General features: G+C 36.9%; 3 protein-coding genes across 3 annotated transcripts in view; 1 reads left to right on the top strand and 2 right to left on the bottom strand.

Annotated features, from left to right (window-relative positions):
* Positions 1-829: 829 nt before the first annotated feature.
* On the bottom strand, positions 830-9,931 carry RABL2B (RAB, member of RAS oncogene family like 2B). The gene is made up of 9 exons (XM_072401989.1): positions 9,881-9,931; positions 8,576-8,773; positions 7,985-8,014; positions 7,087-7,166; positions 6,636-6,715; positions 5,294-5,405; positions 5,060-5,157; positions 4,187-4,270; positions 830-3,121 (listed from the first exon to the last, which is right to left on the bottom strand). Exons 2-9 carry the CDS (start codon positions 8,698-8,700, stop codon positions 3,047-3,049), a joined length of 684 nt encoding a protein of 227 aa, XP_072258090.1. The 5' UTR covers positions 8,701-8,773; positions 9,881-9,931; the 3' UTR covers positions 830-3,046.
* A 193-nt stretch (positions 9,932-10,124) lies between these two features.
* On the top strand, positions 10,125-20,571 carry NME6 (NME/NM23 nucleoside diphosphate kinase 6). Its single transcript, XM_072402003.1, has 6 exons — positions 10,125-10,232; positions 14,379-14,490; positions 14,990-15,092; positions 16,775-16,814; positions 17,573-17,733; positions 18,435-20,571. The coding sequence occupies exons 2-6, from the start codon at positions 14,404-14,406 to the stop codon at positions 18,581-18,583; spliced, it is 540 nt and encodes a 179-aa protein (XP_072258104.1). The 5' UTR covers positions 10,125-10,232; positions 14,379-14,403; the 3' UTR covers positions 18,584-20,571.
* Positions 20,572-20,687: 116 nt separating this feature from the next.
* Positions 20,688-21,523, bottom strand: part of CIMAP1B (ciliary microtubule associated protein 1B) — a gene marked incomplete in the record, with an annotated part of 10,458 nt that continues 9,622 nt past the window's right edge. The window contains 2 exon segments of the mRNA XM_072402001.1: positions 20,688-21,241; positions 21,509-21,523. Coding sequence (XP_072258102.1) covers positions 21,149-21,241; positions 21,509-21,523 — 108 coding nt within the window.

Here is a 21,523-nt window from a genome sequence, read left to right as displayed (position 1 = left end):
AAATGCAGATGATAAAAAAAATATTTACTTCATTTGATGCCAATGCAGGCAAGTGACTTATATTGGAGTATCCAGCAACTTTTTGTCACAGAAAGCTGTCTCAATGATACTGGATGATTCTTCATTACCATGACACTATCTGTACAGCTGTGTTATCCTTAAACGAGTAATATCTGATATCTACAGATCAACTGACTGAATAATAGAAAGATGGGGTATTATGTGTTGGACATATGTTGAACATTTATCCACAAGTGATCCAAAGACGCAACTTTCAAAAAGCTGAAAATAATATATCAGATAAGCTTGTACAGTTGGATACTGTTATAGCATTTTACCCTGTTGTTATGAACTTGACAAATGGGCTCAATACAAACTTTCCGTTAACAAGAAGTGATGGGTAAACTGCACAAAACTAGTAGACATACACAGGAAACAATCAAATGGGTCCGATCTCACAGCAACTCCACAATAGCACCAACAATTCTACTCTTAACTGCAGGCACACACTACCTTTCAGTTGTTTGAGCTATTAAATGTGTGTCAGAGTCTCAGACGCCTTATCTGTGTACTCTGGGCACCACAGGATACGGCAGCCTCAGGCACTGAGTGAGGCCACAAAGCCCGCCAGAGATGGCTCTTTTCCACTCATTGCACACAACACCCATGCTTGCTGACATGTAAAAATATTTAACAAATCCTTTAAGGTGTTAAAAAAAAAAGTTTGTAATTCCAAGGACTCTGTTCATCATACTGTCACCTTACTACCATGACATCCCAATTTTGGTTTGTTTGAGGATCAGTAGGGATGAAAAAACAAATAACTCCATAAGTATAATCCAATTTATTAGAAGACTAAAAACTATTAAAATACATATTGTTGTACAGTGCATATAGCACTATTGGTATTAGACATATTGATGCCATTTGTCTTATTCAAACTGTTTATTTCTAACTTTCAAGAGGTCAGAATAAAAAATGCAACTATATGAAAGAGGTGATTTCAGTGCATGCATTATGTCAAACAGAGTTCAGAACAAATCTGTACATGAAGTACAGTGCTGATAAAATAAAATTGCATTCATCACATTGATAACTGATAGGGAAAGGAAGCAGTATACATATGACATAATAAGACTGGCAGAGTATCTGTAACAATAGAACATACATACACAGAGGAACATTCAAATGATCTGTTTGCATTGGATGCCAAAGGTCTGTTTTCAAACAGGATACAATTTCATCAGTGAATCTTGGTGATCCAAAAAACCTGGAATGGATCTGGTCCAGGATTCAAAACATTTGCCAGCAAATTACTTTGAAAAAATCCATTCCATATTTGTTGCATCACCCAGCTTCACTGATGAAAGTGAATCCTCTCCAGCCTTGGAGAGCTTTAAAAAGTTAGACCCAATATCTCGATACATCTTGTTTTTAAGGTAAAACGGACATGCAACATTAAAAGTAAAGCTTGTTGAACCATAGAATTTTCTAGCTAGTAAGCTCAGTGTTCCCCCAGCCCCTTTTAGCCGGGTGCACCACCCAGCACTTTTCAGTAACCACCCGACCTGTTTTTGGATAGTTACTGATGAGTTGGGTTACAATACAGGGACTGCCACCCGGCTAAAATTTCTTTCTACCCAGCTTAAAAAAATTTCTGGGTTGAGCACTGAAGCTAATGATAATTTTGAAGAATTCATGATAATTGGTACCATGATCAATTTCCAAATAGATAGCAAGTAGGTATCTGGAATTTATGAAAAAAGATAATAAAGTTAATTTACTAAAATAATATAGACTGTTCACATAGCACAGTAAATTAACTCCTTGCAAAGGATATTTCATTTATCCTAGTAAATGAAACACTGCAGACTTCAACCATCCAATCATGTACAAGAAATAATCCTGTTGTTCTTTGCAAAGTGATAATTTACATTGTAATTAAAAAGCATACATTCCTTTAGTAAATCAAAAATCCTTTAGTGTTGAGGGGACAAAGGTATAAAAGGAGGGATGAGTTTTCACATTATTTCTGATTGGATATTTAGCTACTTCTTTCACTGCTACTAGTGGTAATCTCTAAATCGATCCCTGTGGAACCCCCTTAAAGCTCCTAAAATGTATTTAATAGCAAATAAGTTTTATTTTAGCTTTGGGGAGGGCCCAGACAAAATTGGATTAAATTATTTCAGATTCAGAAATACTGAAATACTTAATTATTTAATACCTTATTAACAGCAAGGCCTGTATTGATAACATAGCTGTGACACTACTTTGTTAATAAAAACTCTGATAAAAAATCTAAGCAAGAAATTATAGGTATATAAAGGAAAAATGGTTAGAAAATGTCCATTGATTAAAGGTATATTTGATGAATAATGGAATGAAAGTTTGTTTTTTAAGTTAAGACATAAAAGGAGTAATCTCTGCATAACGTCGTTTTGGAAATAACCAGTACAGACGGAAAGAATCCAACCTATTTTCAATGCTTACATAGGATGACAAAAAAGACAAAAATGCAAGCTTGACAAAAGCATAGGTAAAATTCCAAACACTCCATGATAGATTGTAGATTATCTGCCTCAGTGGAAAAATATTGCCACTCTCTCAGACCTGAAGTTAAACTTAGCCCATCCACAGGTGATATTTCATGTTTATGGATGTCTATCACAGGTTTGAGTTTTCTTTGTTGATTTGGAATGTGTCTATAAAAGTCTAGCAAACTGTCCTCCTTTTTTCTTCTTGAGTTCTGAAGTAATGGATGTTACATAAAACTTCCCACAATTTTACACCTAGCCACAAACGTCCACAAAATGAAATTTGCTCATTATACAAAACCTTTTCAATTGCTTTTTGCCATTTCAAAAATTGGTATGTATTATCTGAAACTGGTAAATAACATCTTTCTGAAAAAGGAGAATAATTCAATCCCTTTCATTCTACAAAGCTACTGAAACTTATCTCTTGCAAACTACATTTTTTGACAGGTAGCATGGTCGGTAGTGATCCTGGTCAACGTCATAAAAACCTAAGTCCAGCATTGTTTTCACACCTCATCTTTAGATCTTGGTGACTCAGTGTCTTCAGAGGTCTCCTCATCAGGCTTTTCAAGGTCAAAGTTCTGTCACGAAAATTATGGAAATAGACATTTTACTCCAACTAAAAAATGTAACATACTAAATCACACCAAATGTATTTGCATTAAAAAACTAAATATTATACTATTAATAATATTAAGTTATAGTTAATATTATGGGCCTCAAAAGGGCTCACAATCTAATGTCCCTACCTCAGTCATATGTCATTAACAAAGTATACAGCCAATTTATCTAACTGCATGTTTTTGGAATGTGGGAGGAAACCCACACAAACACAGGGAGAACATACAAAACCCATGCAGGTAATGTCCTAGCAAAGATTCGATAGGAAAGGATGCCCTCTTCAACAGAACAGCACTAATCTTTGGAGCCAAGTTATTGGGACCAATGGCCTAATCATCATTTCATGAATCATCCACTTAAAAGAGTACAATTTTCTTAAAAGAGTACAAATTCTTGTGAATGTACCATCTTGTGGATTTTTCGTGGTAATAAACAAACAGAGAGGTCATAGACTGGTAGCAAAAAATGTTCCATCACACTAGTTGTGCTCTGTAGCTGCACAAATAATTTCCTTAGCGTAACTATAGGAAACAAATCTAGAAATGCATGTAAAGCATGTGAAATATTTTACCTGTTAAATCCAGACACCCCTGCAAAGACAGCATAGGTAGGTCTGAGACCGTATTTATTATTGCATAGCAGGCAGGGAATACAGAACATACCCATGCTTGCAATCAAACAATGAAGGAACAGCAGAAGACTGATTAATCTTCCTGCTATCCTCTTGTAAGCATATTAACATGTTAAATTGATAGTGGTCTAGAAAAAAATAGAGGGATTATTAAGCCTAAATTCTAACCCTTCACTTCTAGTCTACTCTTCACTTCTAGTCGAGTGCTGCTGTGCAGCAGACTACGGGGAACAAATATCATTAAATTTCAGGTTCACACATAATGATTTGGTAATAACTAACTGGATTATATGGTATTTTTGTATATCTGCCATGGTATTTTTGTATATCTGCCAAGAGTTCACCTTCATACATGATAATACATATGATGACACAAAAATGACATCACCATTACCTCCAGTTCCCGCATCACTTCATCCAAAAAGTCTTGTGAGTTCTGTTTGTAGGATACAGCAAGTTTGATGGCATCTGTAAACAACTAAAACACAAAACAGTAAATTAAAAAAGAAACTGTTATCTTAAAATACTCATAGCAGAGCTCCAGGTAGTTGTTAATTTAAAAAAATGCAAGGTTGCAAGCTGAAAGAGATTTATTGTTCAATTTATCTGGAGATGATAAATGGAGAAAAAAACATGACTTACTCAACTATCGAATGTAGGCAGGTACTTTTTCATACACTATGTACATACCAGAAAAAATGTTGACCTCAGGCCCTACATTTTATGGTATGATGTTAGGGGAGGGGCAGAGAAAGACCAGAGAATGCCACAAAAACTGGCTACATGGGACTGTGGCTGCACATGCGAGATGTGGATAAAAGTAAGTTTCACTCTATATTGTAACATCTTCTTGACAAAAAAGCATCCTTATCAGCTTGGTGGGGAAATTATTATGTACAAGTAATTATACGTACAAGTATTTACACCTTTAGTCTTTTCCACATTTTAAGTGTAAAAATTAAAAAAAACCAAAAAAACTATACTAGGTTTTCAAAGTTTTTAGAAACACTAAAAATCTGCAATGTATTCATCATTCAAATAATCTCTGGTGTAATAAATCATTTTTGGGGGTCCTACAATTAGTTGAATGGAGTCCACCTATGTGCAGTATCTTGAATTTCACATAATTTAGACGTGCCAAATACACTCAAGTACATTATGTCCTGTCAATCTGTTTATAGCTATAAACAAAATATCTGTGTATGCACAGAGGGTTACACTAATGGCTAAAATGTGACACGTTCCAACTACTAATATGAGATTTTACCTTTACTACATTGGTACCATCTGCAGCAGAAACAAAGTAGAATGGTAGGTTGTGCTTCTTAGCAAAGTTAAAACCTTTCTGAGTCACACGGAGATCAGCTGGAAATAAGTGACAGCATTGATGAATTGCCAGTGATCTTGTAGAAGACAGCAGACATGCATTATGTACACAATACACAAAACATGCTAAATAATTGTGAGAACAAACACACCACCTTATAAAATATTAACTCACCATCAATCTTGTTTGCCACAACAATACAAGGAATCTCTGGTCTGTACTCCCGCAGCTCCTGATACCAATTGCTAAGGTTCTTGTATGTTATTTTCCTTTGAACATCAAATACCTGTTAAAAATGGACAGCAATAAACTTAACCTGACACAAAAATGTATTATATGCATATCATTTGTACATTAGAAACACAGGCTCTGATTTATTAAAGCTCTCCAAGGCTAGAGAGTACACTTTCATCAGTGAAGCTGGGTGATACAGAAAACCTAGATTGGATTTCCTAAAAGTCATTAGCTATTTGTTGGCAACATTTTCAATTGGTGGATCACCCAGCTTCACTGATAAAAGTGTATTCTCTCCAGCCTTGGAGAACTTTATTAAATCAGGGCCACAGCCTCGATAATTAACCTGTTAACTCCAAAGGACCTTGTCACACAATTTTTAAAGTCATTTGTAGTTCAATCACTCAGAAATTATGTTTTAGAAGTGTTTTGTGTTGGTGACAAAGACATATGATATACAGCCTAGAATTATTTGTTATCTCTTAGGTGACACCCTTGTAAATTAATTTCTTCATTGGCTGGAAATATACTTAGCCCCCCTAGCAGTACTGACGAGTGTGGATTTTACTTGCAAAAAGCGGTAATCCAGTCACACTCAGGGTTGCTAAAAACAATAAAAAACCCCACTTACCTTGTTCCTTTGGCGTCCCCCGGCGTCCTGCTTGTTCCCCCAGGTCCTTGGGCGGCGCCCTCCCTCTCCAACCTTCTCCCGGCGACTGCACTGACTTTCTCCGGTGTTCCCCGGTGACGTCGGTTCGTGCGGGAGGCGCGGCGGGAAATTCAATTTAATAATATATTAAATTTTGGTGAGTTATACCTAAGAATTATAGGCCTACAATATAAATTAAATTTCCATGCAAAACAATGTAATGCTTTTTGCATGAAAATACGGACAGAATTGGAATGCCAGGGAGGGTTAGAGCTTTAGTACTGAAAATTACAGAATATCTTTAACTGGTAAATTTATTTAAAATGTTTAATTTTAATTTGTATTCACAATACATTGCTATTACATTTGCATGCATCAAAATATATGCTTTGGGTTCCTGCATTTATCTTAAATAAATTGTGAAATACTTGCAATTACACAATTAACAGCTTGGATTTTAAAAAAATTCACATGTTTAACATTTGCTCTGATCACGGTTTTGATTACTTTTGGACATGGATTATTTGTAATCTATAATGGCTCTGGTTCATGTTTTTAAGTTTAAAGTTCAAAAGATCTGAATCCTTAAGTGTTAAGCTCTCTGTTCAGTCTAATGACTGGTGTGATGCTCACCAAGATACAGGCATGTGCCTTGTGATAATAGGAAGCGTGCATGCTTTGGAATCTCTCTTGTCCTGCTGTATCCCAGAAGTCTGAAATAAAGGAACCCAAAGACATTTTAGAAACAGCTTTCTAAAGCAAAAATGTAATTCACGTGTAAAACATATAATTAGGGTAATTAACATCAATATGATTTGAAATACTTTTAGGCCAGTCTTGATCCCACTATATGCACAGGCAGGCAGGCAACACTTCTATTTCATGGATTTACTTTGCAATGGGGAGCCAGACTGAACTAAATTATTTAAAGTGGCAAGGTTATGTGAAACATGGATTGACAAAGAATAAGAAATACCTTAGCAGCCAAAACAAATGCACTTTAACTTAAATTCAGTTGTTTACCAGGAATTCTCGAATTTTCAGAACAGCTAATACAAAACATTTGTAAATAAATGACACTTACCTACAAGGATAGTCTTGCCATCTACAGTTGTAGTGTATTTATAGAGTGTCAGAGCAAAGGTGGAGAGCTGCTGAGGGCGACTGCAACAGGTTAAGGCGTAACACAAAAACAAAACAGGAAATGGTACAATACTTTATTGTCTTGTACCAACTATATTTAAATGTTCAAACATGGGCTTATTAATAGGTGTAACAACTTTACCAATGCACTTATCCCATCTGTCCACTGTTAGTAAAACAAATGTGTTTGAGCAGTGCATCCCCCATCATGTAATTCTATACTAAGTTACTAAGGGGCTGTACAGCTAAAATACAAAACAGTTTCAGAAGACTGCCAAGGGTTAACATTGTGTTGAGAAATGTGCTTTTGATTTTTGTGCCCATTCAGTTTCAGTATTTCATTAGGTCCCAAAAGCTGGTTTATAATGTGCAGACTTTATACAATCATAGGAGATAGATTGTAACAAAACACTGCAGTCAATGGAGAGAGGTGATGTGGTTTGAATTGAGATTACAATTTAGACTGTCCATTCTGAGTGTCCAAAACGCAGTATAACATGGTGTATCAAAAAACAGGCACAAACAATGCTTCTGCCAGGCTCATAGAAATCCCCAAAATGCTTGCATCTGCAACTTCTCTTGGTGACTAAAATATTTTTTAAGTCATTCCCACCACAGCACAGAGCCAGGGTACCTGACACATGTAGGGCAAAGGGAGAACTACAACACTTCATTATACATTTCTTCTCATCTAATAACACCAGATCTGCCCAATCTCAGACTAAATCAATAACTCTTATCTTGGCATACAACATAGGTTTAAGAAGGGACATAGAACAGTATATTAAACTTGCATAAAAGTAATTGGCTGACGTCCTAAGACCAACCATAAAGGATACAATCCATCCATAAGGAACCGTTCCATTAACCTGCAAAACAAATGCACCAAATAAAGACAAGTATGTTTAACAAGATGATCTTATAGTATAGATTTGACATGTGGATTAGCCAGCATGGAAGCAAGTGAAAGGTAAATGCATTTATGCTACACTCCATACAAAAAAGTGAGACAATTACAAATTGAATTTCAAAAGAAAACACAAATAAAGTGAGTGAATAAGAACCCCAATGGTGTGTTAGGATACGAACACAAGTCTGATTTTTCTTGTCCTATAATTGTCCCAGGGCTGATATCAAATGAGAATCTGGTGCGTGTACAGCACTTGTCTTCCCTCGTTCGTCCTGGTAAATCCATGGACGATGAACAAACGTAATGAAAGTGAAGGAGAGAGAGCGCAGCGGGGTGGCGGTCTGTCATTCTCCCCCCTCCCCTCTCCATAGAGCAGAACGGTGATGTATGTACAGTGCTTGTTCATGCATTGTGCAGTCTTTTGTTGTTGGAAAGGGATGTGAAAGATCCTTTCCAATGACAATTATTGGACGTGTGTACCCAGCATTACTTTCACACAGTGATCACAGATGTTACTCACTTTGACTTTCCAACTGCGCTGTCCCCCAGACAAATGATTTTGACATTTTCATCAGCATCATACTTCTCCTGATCAATCTCAGTAACTCCTTGCCCATCTCTTGCCATGTTATTCACAACTTTCATGGACAAGCAAAAGAATATATACAGGAGTATGTTAATAAAAGCTGCAATCTATGTGGGATCCACAATGTTCCACCTGTACAAAAAACAAAGTAACACAATGAAGTTATGTTAAATTACTTTAGATTTGGATTCTGTCAGCTGTGGTAAAGTGCAGTACAAATAAAAATACAAGTTACAATATGATTGTAAAATCTACTGAGTTTCAATGTAATCCTACAGGTTGGATGAAGTTGTTTGAAGCAATCATTGCATATACTAGAGCATAATTAGACAGAGCACATGTTACTATCTGATTGTACAATATGCTTTGAATATAGCAACAACTATGGGAAGCAGATGTGTAGATGACAAAAAATAAACAAAATGGACTTTGCGGCCCCTTGCACTTTAATAAGGAAGATCATTTTCATATACCTAGCCTTATAGGTTCTGCAATGTGCATTGTAATGCTGGCATAGAATGTCACCACCACCATGTACTGAGGGCTGTGACTGGGCAGATAGCACAGCGGTGTGATTGGCTGAAAGCAACAAAATGTATTACATTATAATAAATCAATGTATTAAACAACAATGTGAAGATTTTCGGCACAAATAGGATGGAATGTGAACAACATTGTACAGTTCTATGTAAACCCTGGGGATTGTATGGACATATTTAAGCATGTATAGTCTGTGGCAGTAATTAAATGGGGACAACTCGCACTGCAGTCCTTTGGACACCTTGGGGCTGATTCCTTAAAGCTCTCAAAGGCTGGAGAAGATACAATTCCATCAGTGAACCTGGGTAATCCAGCAAACCTGGCATGAATCTGGTCCAGGACTGAAAACATTTGTGAACAAATAGGAAATCCATTCCAGGTTTGCTAGATCACCCAGGTTCACTGATCAAAGTGTATCCTCTCCAGGCTTGGAAAGCTTTAACCAATCATTGCCAATGTCTGTCACTGGCTGGTTGGGTGCCATAAGGACGAGCAGATCCCTCAGTGCCATCACTCTGCATGTCTATGGCTACCTCCAGACTCTTGTACATTGGCAAATATATAAACAAATGACCACAGTCAGTAAGATGAGAAGTGACAAGGAACCTTCTCCTCTAGCTGTAAATGTCTAATATTTGTATAACAGACTAGAAAAAACAATTAATAATAGAGCAATGGGATGCAACCAGCTTTACTCACCTCCATCCGCTTCTATCTGCTTAGCAACAGATGCCAGGGCGCAGCAACGGCGCATGCGCACTAAATGTTCGATAAACGCAGGCCTCGCTTTCATTTAGCAGAGGTGACAACCTGCAGGAAAAATAGGTCTCCATATACGTGCGGTTACGTCGCTGCTGGCGGCCATTTTTTCAAAGTCCAAAGAAACACAATTTACCCTTAGAGACCCCATTAATATGTCTTCCATAGTGAAGACATACACAGAGCAAGCTCTTGGTTTTAGTCATTCACTGGCGCCTCTGCAAAGTGACCCGGAAACAGTGTGCTGTGGCGTCCACAGTTGCCATAGCGGAGTAGAGCGGGAGGGGTGTTGGTGAGTTCCCCCCTTGAAGGACATAATCTGTGCTTTAACACTTCCAATCACAAATTGTCATTGTATGAATAGAACAAACATGTCTCACGTGACATTCATCTGTAATGGTTTGCTGGCTGTGTGTGTCAGTCTTCCACATGGCAGTTTGATATTTGGCTTGGCTTGTACCAGTTTGCTGTTTGTGTCATTGAAAGGAATAGAGGGCAGGGCAGACAATGACCAACTTTTGACAACAATAAGGAGGAAGAGTGCTTAAAATTATGGTGCTGGCTTAAAGGGGTAAAGATAGAGCTTGAACAGAATAATGTTATTGCAATCACAATACACAGTGCTATATGGAATCCATAGTCATGTCTCTTCTGAATCTCATTCATTCTAGTGCATAGTAACCGGGGGCCCTTACTTTCCTGGGCTGTGAAAAAGGGAAAAACATGCTTGACGACTTTGGAAATGCCTTGTGCCATTTACCTTGGTGTCAATGGGAGGAAAATCCCTGGCATGTTGATCGTCAGAAGGGAAAATTAATGTATTCATTAGTCAGTGAGGAAACTATGGGATCATTGAGACCCCCCTATCATCAACCCTCCCTCCTTTAACTTTCAGATCAGCTCCTCTAATATAATTTTCAGACACTGAATCAACCCCTTTAGCCCGCTGCCCCCCTCCCCTAAATTTTATATATATAAATATATTTATACATTTTGATAAACAGTTTGCAGGTCTTATATTTACTTATTCTACACATTGCAACAATCAAGTGAGTTAAGAATTTTAATAATATATTTAACTTTGTCATATATCAACAATTATTGATCCCTTTGTTAATTTATAGGTACGTGATATAAACAACCTGAGTATGATCAATCATTCCATATAACCTTATAATTTATTTCCTATACCAAAGTAAGTACAATATATATATATATATATATATATATCCATAATATTTTGCTAATATTTGATAAACTTTCATCACTATACTGCATTTATAACACATCAATTCATCACTAATACTTATACTCCTTATTAGCTTTCTGCCTATGGGTATGTACTATACTCCTGAGGAAGCCTATTAGGGCGAAATGCGTCGGGTATCATAACCCTAACACCAAATTTTTCCAACACAGAGAACAGCCATATCTATAAACAATCAGCACCAAATGAACCCCAATCCAGCACAACAACTTGTGAAAACATGATTTTTTTTGTAACAGCTATAAAAGACATCTCTCAGTCATTGTTCGTGTGATAATCTGCTTTGGTTATGTATCATATATCGTATATATTATACATTTAATACGTATATATTATGTATATATTATATTATCGTTTATATTATGTTCAGTACCAGCTATGTGGGTAATGTATATGCACTATTTGATATTGTTGTATAGCAAACACGAAACATCTCATTTTTGTCCACAAAAACCCTGCTTTTTGTCTCTCTTTTTCTCTTGATAAGTATAATTATATATATATATATATATACACACATACACACACACCAAGAGCAAAGAAAAAGAATCACCAGCTTCAATTTACATTTTGTACGCATATAGCATGCAGTTTTCAATCAAACTTTGCAGCCACGGTGCTCGATATGGAGCAAAGAAAAAGAATCACCAGCTTCAATTTACATTTTGTACGCATATAGCATGCAGTTTTCAATCAAACTTTGCAGCCACGGTGCTCGATATGCTCAATTTGAAGTGGGTGCTTTTTTCATACAAAGATCAATTTTTCTGCATCTCAATAAACACCTTTATTAAAGACACACAGCTATATTCACTCAATGCAAGTTCTATTATCCATGTGAAAGATATAATAGCAAAAGTTCAGAAAAAGAAAAAGAATTTTATTTCTCTGCCTAAAAATACTTTTAGACTCAATGAGGTGTAACTACCTTCTCCATTGCATTACAAGTTATGTAATTGGCTTCCACCTGTGATTACCTGTAGTTATTTTGGTTAGTTTGGCATAGAAACTGCTATTCCAGGAACATTCCAGTGCTTGTAGTGTCACTTGGAATATTCTAAGGCCATGTGTAAAAAGTGTTACGGTCAAAGGAGACTAAAATTGAACCATTTGGCCTTAATACTGAATGATACATCTGGCGGAAAGCCAATAAAACGCTCCATTCAAAGAACAGCATGCCTACAGTAAAGCATGGAGGTGGTAGTGTTGTGGAAGAGTTTCTCTGCAGCAGGGACTGGATCCTTTATCCGTCTCAGTGATTATTGCTGTTTAACTTTTCTAATGTATCTCACTTGAATGTTGCATCAAGTAAACATAAAATGTCTTCATATCAGGCCGCCAAAGTGAAATTTTGAAGGGGTCATCCTTTTCTATGCCCTCCTCAGGCCTTTTGAAAAAACATTGTAAATACCTTCCTCCTGGGATGCACCATTCTACTTTCTGGCACATCAAGCAGTCCTTAGTGCTCAGACTTCTCCAGTCTGCATGTTGCTTCCTTTTAGCACTGTCCAGTGACCACTGCAGCTCAAACACATTGGTTCAAAGCAGTCTATACACTGATTGCTTTCTTACTGGACTGAAACTGGATGTGGGGATCTCCGCAATTGTTGTGTACATGAACCTTAACATGGGTTGGGTCCACGAGACCCAGGGATTTGGTTTAAAAATTGAATAGTGCCGTGGCAATCGGACAGGACAAATGCAAACCAAGCTCATGGTAACACAGTCAAAAATTGTTTCTAGTACACACACACACAAAAATGTATATTTGTTTTGGTACTGCTTTAAAGGCTCCATTTGAGATATGTATCCATTTTAAGATTAGATATCAGGTAGGAAAGTGTGAGGTTCTAAGAAGCAAAGGAAAGGGGGTCAGCCAATCAGCTCATCATTATCAGTAAATCACTGCAAGGAAGTAAACCTTACCCAAAACAAAAAAATACATTTACCATCAATCCTGCAGAGCAGTGGATTGGTCTGCAGGTCTCTTCCATCGGGTCCCGTGTCATCCCGGCATCCTTCTTCGGGCCGCCGCGCAGGGCACCACTATCTTCTCCTCTACTTTCGTGTTCTTCTTCCTACGTTACCCAACACATCGGGTGACGTGGATGGAAAGATAACTTGCCAATCTCACAGCGCATGTGTGAGATCTTCAATTTTTTTCCCTTTTCACGAAAGGACTCCTTCTGCGCATGCACAAACATCCAAAGAGCCTTCCAGGATGCGTGATGTAGGTATCCCAGCAGGCTTTATGCTCCCATTCATTCTCAATCGCCTAGGCTTAGAATTAGGGGGCAGTGCTGCACCCTTTTTTGTTTTAAGGGTTGTCTACCCTTTTATGTAAAGTGAGTTTACGTACGCTTTAAAGTTTGTTTCAAAAGCTAAAAAGGCAGAAGAAAAAGCAGCTGACAGTCCTGAATTACTTTTCTTTAGGTCAGTATGTCTCATTACAACTAGTTTAACTTAGAATATAAATTGTGGTTATTGTGGTTTATCTAAGCATCAGCTCCAGTGTCTCCAGAAAGGCAGCAAAGTATTACTGTAGCTTCTTTTCCATTGAATTTCTCATGGAAAATTCTTGAAGCTAAAAAGCATAAGTTAAAGCAGCTAACAATGCTCAATTTCTTAGATTTAGGCCAGTCCATCTCAGTACAACTAGTTTAGGTTAGAATATATGTTGTGGTTATTGTGGTTTATGAAATCACCAGGTCCAGTGTACCCAGACGGGCAGTGAAGGGTCATTGTAGCTTCTTTTCTAGTGAATTTCTGATGAAATTGTCTTAAAATTTGTTTCAAAAGCTAAAAAGCAGAAGTTAAAGCAGCTGATAATGCTCAATTTCTTACCTTTAAGCTGGTCCATCTCATTACAACTAGTTTAAAGCTACGTACACACGGCAGATTTTTATCGCCCGATAATCGGCATCGGCCAATTATCGGGCGAAAATCTTCCGTGTGTACAGTCGGTGTCTAAGATTAGATATCAGGTAGGAAAGTGTGAGGTTCTAAGAAGCAAAGGAAAGGGGGTCAGCCAATCAGCTCATCATTATCAGTAAATCACTGCAAAGTGTGAGCTTCCCATGTGAATGAAGACCTAATCCATATAAAAAAATGACTCTTGGTGTTAAACTCTTCCAGTTCCTTAGTACTATATGTGTAATTTTGTCTCCACAGATTGCCCTTCATCCTGCATAACATCATGTCCACATTGCGCTGGACTCGCTCACTCCAGCTTACATTAGCTGTCATTAAACCTGATGCTGTGGCCCATCCAATTATATCTGAAGTAAGAAGGTTTATTTTCTAATTCTAATACTGTTCAACAGTAAATTTTGCTAAGATTAAAAAAAATTATTTCCCGTAGAAATCTTGCACTAGTTTCTTGTGTCTTCTGTGCACTAATAGGGCTGGAAGGGGTGTGTAGTCACTGGTTGCAGAAATAAAATAGGAGAAAGAGAACCTACTAGTTGTTGCTTACATTTCTGCAATTCAGAATTTTCTGCTGACACTGAGACTTTTGGGGAGCATCAGTCACACAAGTTAAAACAGAATCCACAGGCATTGGGGAATAATTAGACCCTCTTGTTGTCTTCATAACATATGATTTCTTGCAAATTTCCTAAGGTGAATGGCTTTTATTTTTTTTTTTTGGGGATTTCCTATAGATTGGTACCCATGGTATATCTTTCATTATGTATTAGGAAATCCAACGCAAATTGTTTTGGAGCTTTATGTTTTTCCATGAAATGCCAGATATTTTTTATTTCTTCCTCTCACTCTAATAGGCCGTACATCAGAAGATACTAAATAACAATTTCCTCATTGTGAAAAGCAAAGAACTTAAATGGCGAATTGATGAATCACAGAATTTCTACCATGAACACCAAGGTAAATATTATTTATGGAGAAAACATGTGTTAAGGCGATCTCCTATTGATCCCAGATCAATTTTCCCTCTTTCTAAACACTTCTGTTTACAGCGCTGGAAGAGTGAGTAACACACGCAATTTAATGTGTGGTTAGATCACTCTCAAAACTTTATTGTTTGCACACAGTTTAGTATAACAGTTCAAGGGCATGATCATTGCATGATCACATTACTACAGACAACTAGCAGACATGAAAGATGTCCTTGTGGTTCTCCTAGAACAAGAAATTTTTGTCAAAGTAACAGATATATGGCAGTAGGGAGGAAAGAAAGGGTTTCAAGGCAAAAAGGGAGAAGCAGACGCTAGTTTACTGATAAGAGTACAACTAGTTTCAACATAATTCAATCATCTACAAAACATACCAAAAGTACAAAAATAATTAACTTTAAGAATCCGCAAAATTCCTCAGCTACTTTCAACATGAAAATTTTAATATATATGTATATATATTTATATTGTGACACCACAATATGAAGAAGAGATAATGAAGAAGCACTGAGGGTGGGGATATAACATAAAGCCAGGCGCTCAGTCAGTAGTTCTGTTTGGAGAGACACAGACAGGGGCTCTGTGTGAGGGAGCTCTGCTGAGAGACAAAGACAGGTGGTCTGTGTGAGGAAGCTGTTGAATTAATTCGACAGTCCAAAGAAGCCACTGAAAGTGTCCCTGTTTCCCAAAAGGTGCGGGAAGAGTTTAGTAAATTAAGTGAAGTAAAGATTGGAAAAGCTGTCCCTGTTTGCTCAAAATTTGATTGTCACCTGCAGAGGTACATAAGAACTCGTTCTGGAACAAGCTATATGAATGCTATGTCTGTCATGTTCGGTTCACAGGGTTGTTTCAGGAAAATGCACATACTGCAAAAGCCAAGTGACAAGAGTGTAACTACTGCCTCAGAGGCTGTTGTTGGGGCTAAAGATGCAGTGATTCAGAGTATAATCGGAGTGGTTGATAAGACCAAGAGAGCAGTGTTTGGCAGTGAGGAGATGACCAAATCTGTTGTAAATGGAAGCATCAACACTGTGCTTGGGAGCTGTGCGGTGTGCAAAATGAGCAGCGGTGTTGATACTGCTCTTACAAAGTCTGTTAGTTGTGTTTTGCCTAGAAAAGAAAAAAGACAGATGGGGTCTCTCAGAACAGAGGCTTTATTCTGAAAAGACCTGGGAGACACACCCACTCAAAGTACAGGCAGTGACTGATGAGAGCCGGGTTGACTGCGAACCCTAAGAAATGTAGCATTGGTCTAGAAGAAGCCAAGTACTTGGGTTACATTATTGGGAGAGGTGTAGTCAAGCCCCAAATTGCCAAGATTGAAGCCATACAGAACTGGCCCCATATATATATATATATATATATAACATTGAGGAGTAAAATTTTATTTGTGTGGTGCTGTTAGTGACACAGGTTTAAAATTTCCATTATTATTAGAAAAAAAACTTTTCTGTGCATTTCAGACTACAGTAGTGTTATATAGGAAGCCAATATTTATAGTTAGGCAGTAGGTAGTTGAGAGACAGCTTTTTGTTGTATGTTATGCAAGACTGTAATTCCACGTCAAATGACACTGGAAGCCTCTTAATATAGTGAAACATTTCAGCTGCTATCTGTTTTTTTTCATGCCAATTTGTTTCTGTTTTTATTTAGGACGATTTTTTTATCAACGATTAGCAGAATTCATGTCCAGGTAAAATGCAAGTTCTTTACACCTAGTCTATTTTTTTTCAGATGCTTTTGTTTTCAGGAAAATCAGTATCTTCATAGGATATTAGCAAAGCCTCATCTGGTGCTTTGATGCATGTTATGCCTCAGCTTAGTGTGTGTTGCGTTAATGCAGCAACAATAATCATACCCTTTAGACAGTGTATCTGGTTCCCTAACAATACTCCTTTTCCTATCTGTTTCTCTATTTCATACCTAGTGACCAGTTTAGCTGGTTCCGTAATTAGTACCCTTTCTGTTCCACTTTTTTAACCATGTATCTATTTGGTTCCTTATCTAATAATAAGAAAGGGGTCAACAACAGTACACTTCAGTCATTAACATGTTGTGTATACAGAGATGTCCTGCTGCACACCACTACTGCAAATTATGATTTTTTAAACAGTGGACTTTCCTCTGATTTCTCTCATTAACAAGGTTTTCTGCCCACACCAGGCATCAGCAATCCATCCATGGTCATGTACATCACAAGTCTTCCCCATTGTTACGTTTGGGTGATCAAGAGCTAAACCTCCTGATCATGTATGCATGTCTATATTGAGCCACAGCCACAAAATTCTTTCATTATCTGTGTTATTTAGTAGGTTTACCTTAATACAAGTTACTATTTGGTAATATAGGTAGCTTGTTAAGTTAGTGTTGATATTCCATTTTATCCATATTTAAAAGCATAACTAAAGATCAATACATTTTTAACATCTGACTTTTCTGATTGCAATGCAGTGGGCCCATGCGGGCATACATCCTAGCACATGAGGATGCTATCCAGTTGTGGAGAAAGCTCATGGGTCCAACAAAGGTTTTTAAAGCGCGAATCGATGCTCCAGAAACTGTCCGAGGAGAACTGGGGCTTACAGACACTCGCAATACCACTCATGGATCAGGTAGGTAAAAACCTTCTGTTATCTTCTGTATTTTGAAACTGTCACTACTTCCCACCACTACATATGTCTCCTCCTATTGTGTGAGACTTCTCCCACCTCCTAGATTGTAATCTCTTCCGGGCAGGGTCTTCTCCTCCTGTGTCACAGTCTGTATTCGTCTGTCATTTGCAACCCCTATTTAATAATTATTATAATAAAGTTGTAATGATGTAAAATGTTGGCGCTATATAAATCCTGTTTAATATTAATACAAGAAGAATAAATTGTTCATGCACAAGTTCATGTGAAGGGTGATGCAAGAACAGCTCATATTACCCTGTGTAGTTGAGACTACAGCTGTAAAGTTTAGCTACTTCAACATTCATGTGACTGTCGTCTCAGTATTCTGTTTTTTATTATATTATTATTATTATATCCATTTCTTTCTAGCAGAAAAGTCTTGTTTAGCACTGCTTGAATTGCATCTGTTGGCTTCTTCTAAACAGACATAATGGAACATGTGTGTATCAATATTATAGAATTTATAAATGTAACTGATTTGGAATGAAGATCTGACACAATAACGGACTCTTTACTTGGGTGGCATTAAACAAAGCGATATGTGTTAGCCACAAAACTGTCATAGTCTTTTCTCTGTGATCTTGCTGATTAGTCACTCATTGATGGGTATATAAAATGTAATAATTGTTCTTTTCTTCTAGATTCAGTAGACTCGGCTTGCCGTGAAATCTCCTTTTTCTTCCCTGATTTTAATGTAAGTCGCTGGTATGAAAAAGAGGAGCCTCTTTACAGAACGGGACCCTTATGCTACGATGAGGAGAAATTGGAACATCGACTTGTTCCGCAATGACAGATGCATGAGGCCTTGCACTGTGAAATGGACTATAGACATGTTTCACCAATAGACTTATGCTTGGATGTTTTCAATAAAGTTGCTACAAAATCCAACATTGCTGAAAATGAAAAGGAAAAAACTAAAGTGATGGTGAAATTGCAAATCTGGAGATGGTCTATATTTTTTTTTATAAATTATTTGTTGGACTTTATTTAAAAGTAACTACCTATAATGTATAGAAATAAACTTTCACTTGTAAAACAGGGAGGCTCTGCTTTATATAGTCTTGTGAAGAAAGTCAGTGTTGTAAGTAGGGAACAACTTTAGGAAAAGGCCCATGAAAACAAAAGGTGTAGGTGTATAAAAATGTGTCAACACAAAGATTGTATCAATCACTTGTTGTTATGCTTGTAAGGAAGTGACTTTTGAATGTCTTCGTATTTAGGGGAATCATAATCGTTTTCAGATGACAGTATATTTTTTAAATACAACTGCATTAAAACATTGCCTAAATATATTTGTTGTATCAATCCTTTACACTAAAATTCAGTTTTATTTAATGTATATTTAAAGCCAGAATTTTGAGATGTTCTAAATTCAGCATGTATGGAAAGATTTAAACCACAATCTGGATTGTTTTTGTTGTCTATGTCTCATTAGACACATTTCTCTTACTTTCCTGTAGATTCAAGATGTAAGAGGATGTCCTTCTAATGTGAAAGAAATTACTTCTTGGACAGTTTTGTCACTGTAACAATTGGTGGTATTTTACTATATTCCTGTTCTGGTGTCTGGGTTACAGAAGCAGCTCTAACCTCCCAGTCCTATCCAATTCTACAAAAAAAATGTGTACTCTCTTACCCTTTTACTTTCCCAGCAATGGTTTTGCAGGACCATGCTAATTTGATAGTCAGAGTAGCCTTTCAGGAGAGTTAAGGTACATCAACATTAACAGAAATCATGAACTGACATATTGGGCCTGATTTAATAAAGTTCTCCAAGGTTGGAGAGGATACACTTTCATCGGAGAAGCTGGGGGGTCCAACAAACCTGGAATGTATTTCCTAAAAGTCATTTGCTTTTTGTTAGCAAATGTTTTCAACCCTGGACCAGATCTGTTCCAAGTGTATACTCTCCAGCCTTGGAGAGCTTTAATAAATTAGGGCCATTGATTAGTGTTAAGATGAACAGCCCACAAGCATATGTTATTAATACAGCTTGTGAAGGCTTATCAGAACCTTTCTTATGCCTTTTTTCTGCTAATATTATATTTGGGTCTTTGTGATAAATGAATACTAAATATATAATACCAAGAGTTCTTTTTGCTAGAAAACAGAAAGTCTGAATATTGTCCATTATATTTAATAAGCTGTCACTGATATATTGAATACCTTAATATTTTATTACCTTATGCCCAGGAAGACAATTTTTCTTTAAAGAAGAGCAGACAGAAACAAAGAATAGGCCCGGATGTAATATTTTTGGCACAATGAAACACAGTACCTGAAAAAATGTGGGATATTCAAGGGTGAGGCAATACACTAATGTTTGCAATAATGTATCTATACTCCTGGAATGCAGTCATCCTCAGGGGCATTTTCTCCAAGGTCCTGACATTAATAATTAAAGTACTTGATGATAAAATTACCCGTTGCATGGCAACCAGCTGTTTTTTTTTTTAGAGTTTCTTTCCTAACCTACAGGCATGTCCGTGTTAGAAAACACCACCACCCTCCCCTTTAAACTTAGGTGGACTTCGCTGCTATATGTTTTTGTAAAAATGTTAATGACTTAGATTCCATTATACCAGGCTGTGACAGTTTAGGCTAAGTTTAGGTGGAAGTTTCAATATGTGAATTGTAGCTTATTACCTGCTTAGAACATTTGGAGAAATTTCCAGGTGTTCTTTTTATGAAAGAATATTAGACTAAAATATGCGTGTCTATATGTGTAGTATGCAAGCCATGACTCAGTGGTGACTTTCAGATTTCTTGTGTTGAACTCAACAAAAGCTTTGGCTTTGTGGTCTTCAAAACAGACCTATAATATCAGATATTGTCAGGATATAAAAGTAGTGAATATGGCTATAGAAAATGTAAAACAAATCTGACAATACTGATTGTCTATGTTTCCAAAGCTTCTTGACCTTTTTATGCTTTATTTTAAAGATTTATAACCTTATTTTAACTGGCACAACATACAAGCAACTCCAAAAGACATTTTTCAGTTAGAATTGTACAAATATTAGTTTGGCATTTCAAAAATTACCTCTAGGATTCCATTTAGGTTTCTGACACACAGTTTAAAAAAAATCATTTTTACTACAAAAGCATCGTCTTCATCATTTTGGGGAATTTTGAGTGTGAAATGTGGACTGCAAATTAATTTTAAGACTGTGACAAAATAAAAATGTTTACCACCGTTCACATGAGATTTAGTTGTTGAAATGTATTGTACTGTTGAACTACAACAAGAGATGAACCCTATAGTATCTGTACATAGTGGAGAAATGGAAACACAACCATATCCTTTTTTCTTCTCTTTATGTGATGGTGGGTCCATGTTGGTGACCTTTACTTTTTAGTCTACTACATCCACGATCAAAGGAGCAACGTACTCGGAATGTCTGATTCCAAAAGAAAACTGAGGAGCTTGAGGCCGAGACAAGATCACCTGAAGAGAAAAGAGAAATGTCAAGCACACTTACCTACAACAGCGAGCAAAGACAAAAATCTGTTTTTATTGCTGAAGTTTTAACAAAATATGGCATGGAAACTATACCAAATCCTCAGTTGCTGAAACACTAAGTCCACTAATGCCTAAAACATTATGCATACTAAGCACTGTTTGATTACAAAGTTCCTTAAAATGTACAATTGATACAGCAACACCAATAAACTATTGCTTATTGTCCAATCTAAGTGACATTAAGAATCTTACTCTTTCTGGGCTATA

Source organism: Pyxicephalus adspersus, chromosome 2 (assembly GCF_032062135.1).
Source record: "Pyxicephalus adspersus chromosome 2, UCB_Pads_2.0, whole genome shotgun sequence".
NCBI lineage: Eukaryota > Metazoa > Chordata > Amphibia > Anura > Pyxicephalidae > Pyxicephalus > Pyxicephalus adspersus.
This window is presented reverse-complemented; position numbering and strand designations above follow the sequence as displayed.